The 1,207-nt window shown below is 64.5% G+C and overlaps 1 protein-coding gene across 1 annotated transcript in view; it reads right to left on the minus strand.

Annotated features, from left to right (window-relative positions):
• Nucleotides 1-964, minus strand: part of LOC138354528 (uncharacterized) — a 3,090-nt gene extending 2,126 nt beyond the window's left edge. The window contains exon 1 of the mRNA XM_069308891.1: nt 1-964. This exon is cut by the window's left edge and continues 2,126 nt beyond it. Coding sequence (XP_069164992.1) covers nt 1-964 — 964 coding nt within the window.
• Between the last annotated feature and the right edge of the window lie 243 nt (nt 965-1,207).

Here is a 1,207-nt window from a genome sequence, read left to right on the forward strand (position 1 = left end):
CCTTGACGGTACTGGTGGAGCCTTGACGGTACTGGTGGAGCCTTGACGGTACTGGTGGAGCCGTGACGGTACTGGTGGAGCCGTGACGGTACTGGTGGAGCCTTGACGGTACTGGTGGAGCCTTGACGGTACTGGTGGAGCCTTGACGGTACTGGTGGAGCCGTGACGGTACTGGTGGAGCCTTGACGGTACTGGTGGAGCCTTGCCGGTACTGGTGGAGCCTTGCCGGTACTGGTGGAGCCGTGACGGTACTGGTGGAGCCGTGACGGTACTGGTGGAGCCGTGACGGTACTGGGGCAGCCGTGACGGTACTGGTGGAGCCTTGCCGGTACTGGTGGAGCCGTGACGGTACTGGTGGAGCCTTGCCGGTACTGGTGGAGCCTTGCCGGTACTGGTGGAGCCGTGACGGTACTAGTGGAGCCGTGACGGTACTGGTGGAGCCGTGACGGTACTGGGGCAGCCGTGACGGTACTGGTGGAGCCTTGCCGGTACTGGTGGAGCCGTGACGGTACTGGTGGAGCCTTGCCGGTACTGGTGGAGCCGTGACGGTACTGGTGGAGCCGTGACGGTACTGGTGGAGCCTTGCCGGTACTGGTGGAGCCTTGCCGGTACTGGTGGAGCCGTGACGGTACTGGTGGAGCCGTGACGGTACTGGGTCAGCCGTGACGGTACTGGTGGAGCCTTGCCGGTACTGGTGGAGCCGTGACGGTACTGGTGGAGCCGTGATGGTACTGGTGGAGCCTTGCCGGTACTGGTGGAGCCTTGCCGGTACTGGTGGAGCCGTGACGGTACTGGTGGAGCCGTGACGGTACTGGGGCAGCCATGACGGTACTGGGGCAGCCGTGACGGTACTGGGGCAGCCGTGACGGTACTGGTGCAGCCATGACGGTACTGGGGCAGCCGTGACGGTACTGGGGCAGCCGTGACGATACTGGTGGAGCCGTGACGGTACTGGGGCAGCCATGACGGTACTGGGGCAGCCGTGACGGTACTGGGGCAGCCGTGACGGTACTGGTGGAGCCGTGACGGTACTGGGGCAGCCGTGACGGTACTGGGGCAGCCGTGACGGTACTGGGGCAGCCGTGACGGTACTGGAGCAGCCGTGACGGTACTGGTGGCCTATACAGCGGAGCTGATTGGAACCTGCCAGCTACAGGCTGGATTTGTGGTTGAAGGCCTCCACGACGTTGCACCCAGTGGGACTGTG

Source organism: Procambarus clarkii, chromosome 63 (genome assembly GCF_040958095.1).
Source record: "Procambarus clarkii isolate CNS0578487 chromosome 63, FALCON_Pclarkii_2.0, whole genome shotgun sequence".
Lineage (NCBI taxonomy): Eukaryota > Metazoa > Arthropoda > Malacostraca > Decapoda > Cambaridae > Procambarus > Procambarus clarkii.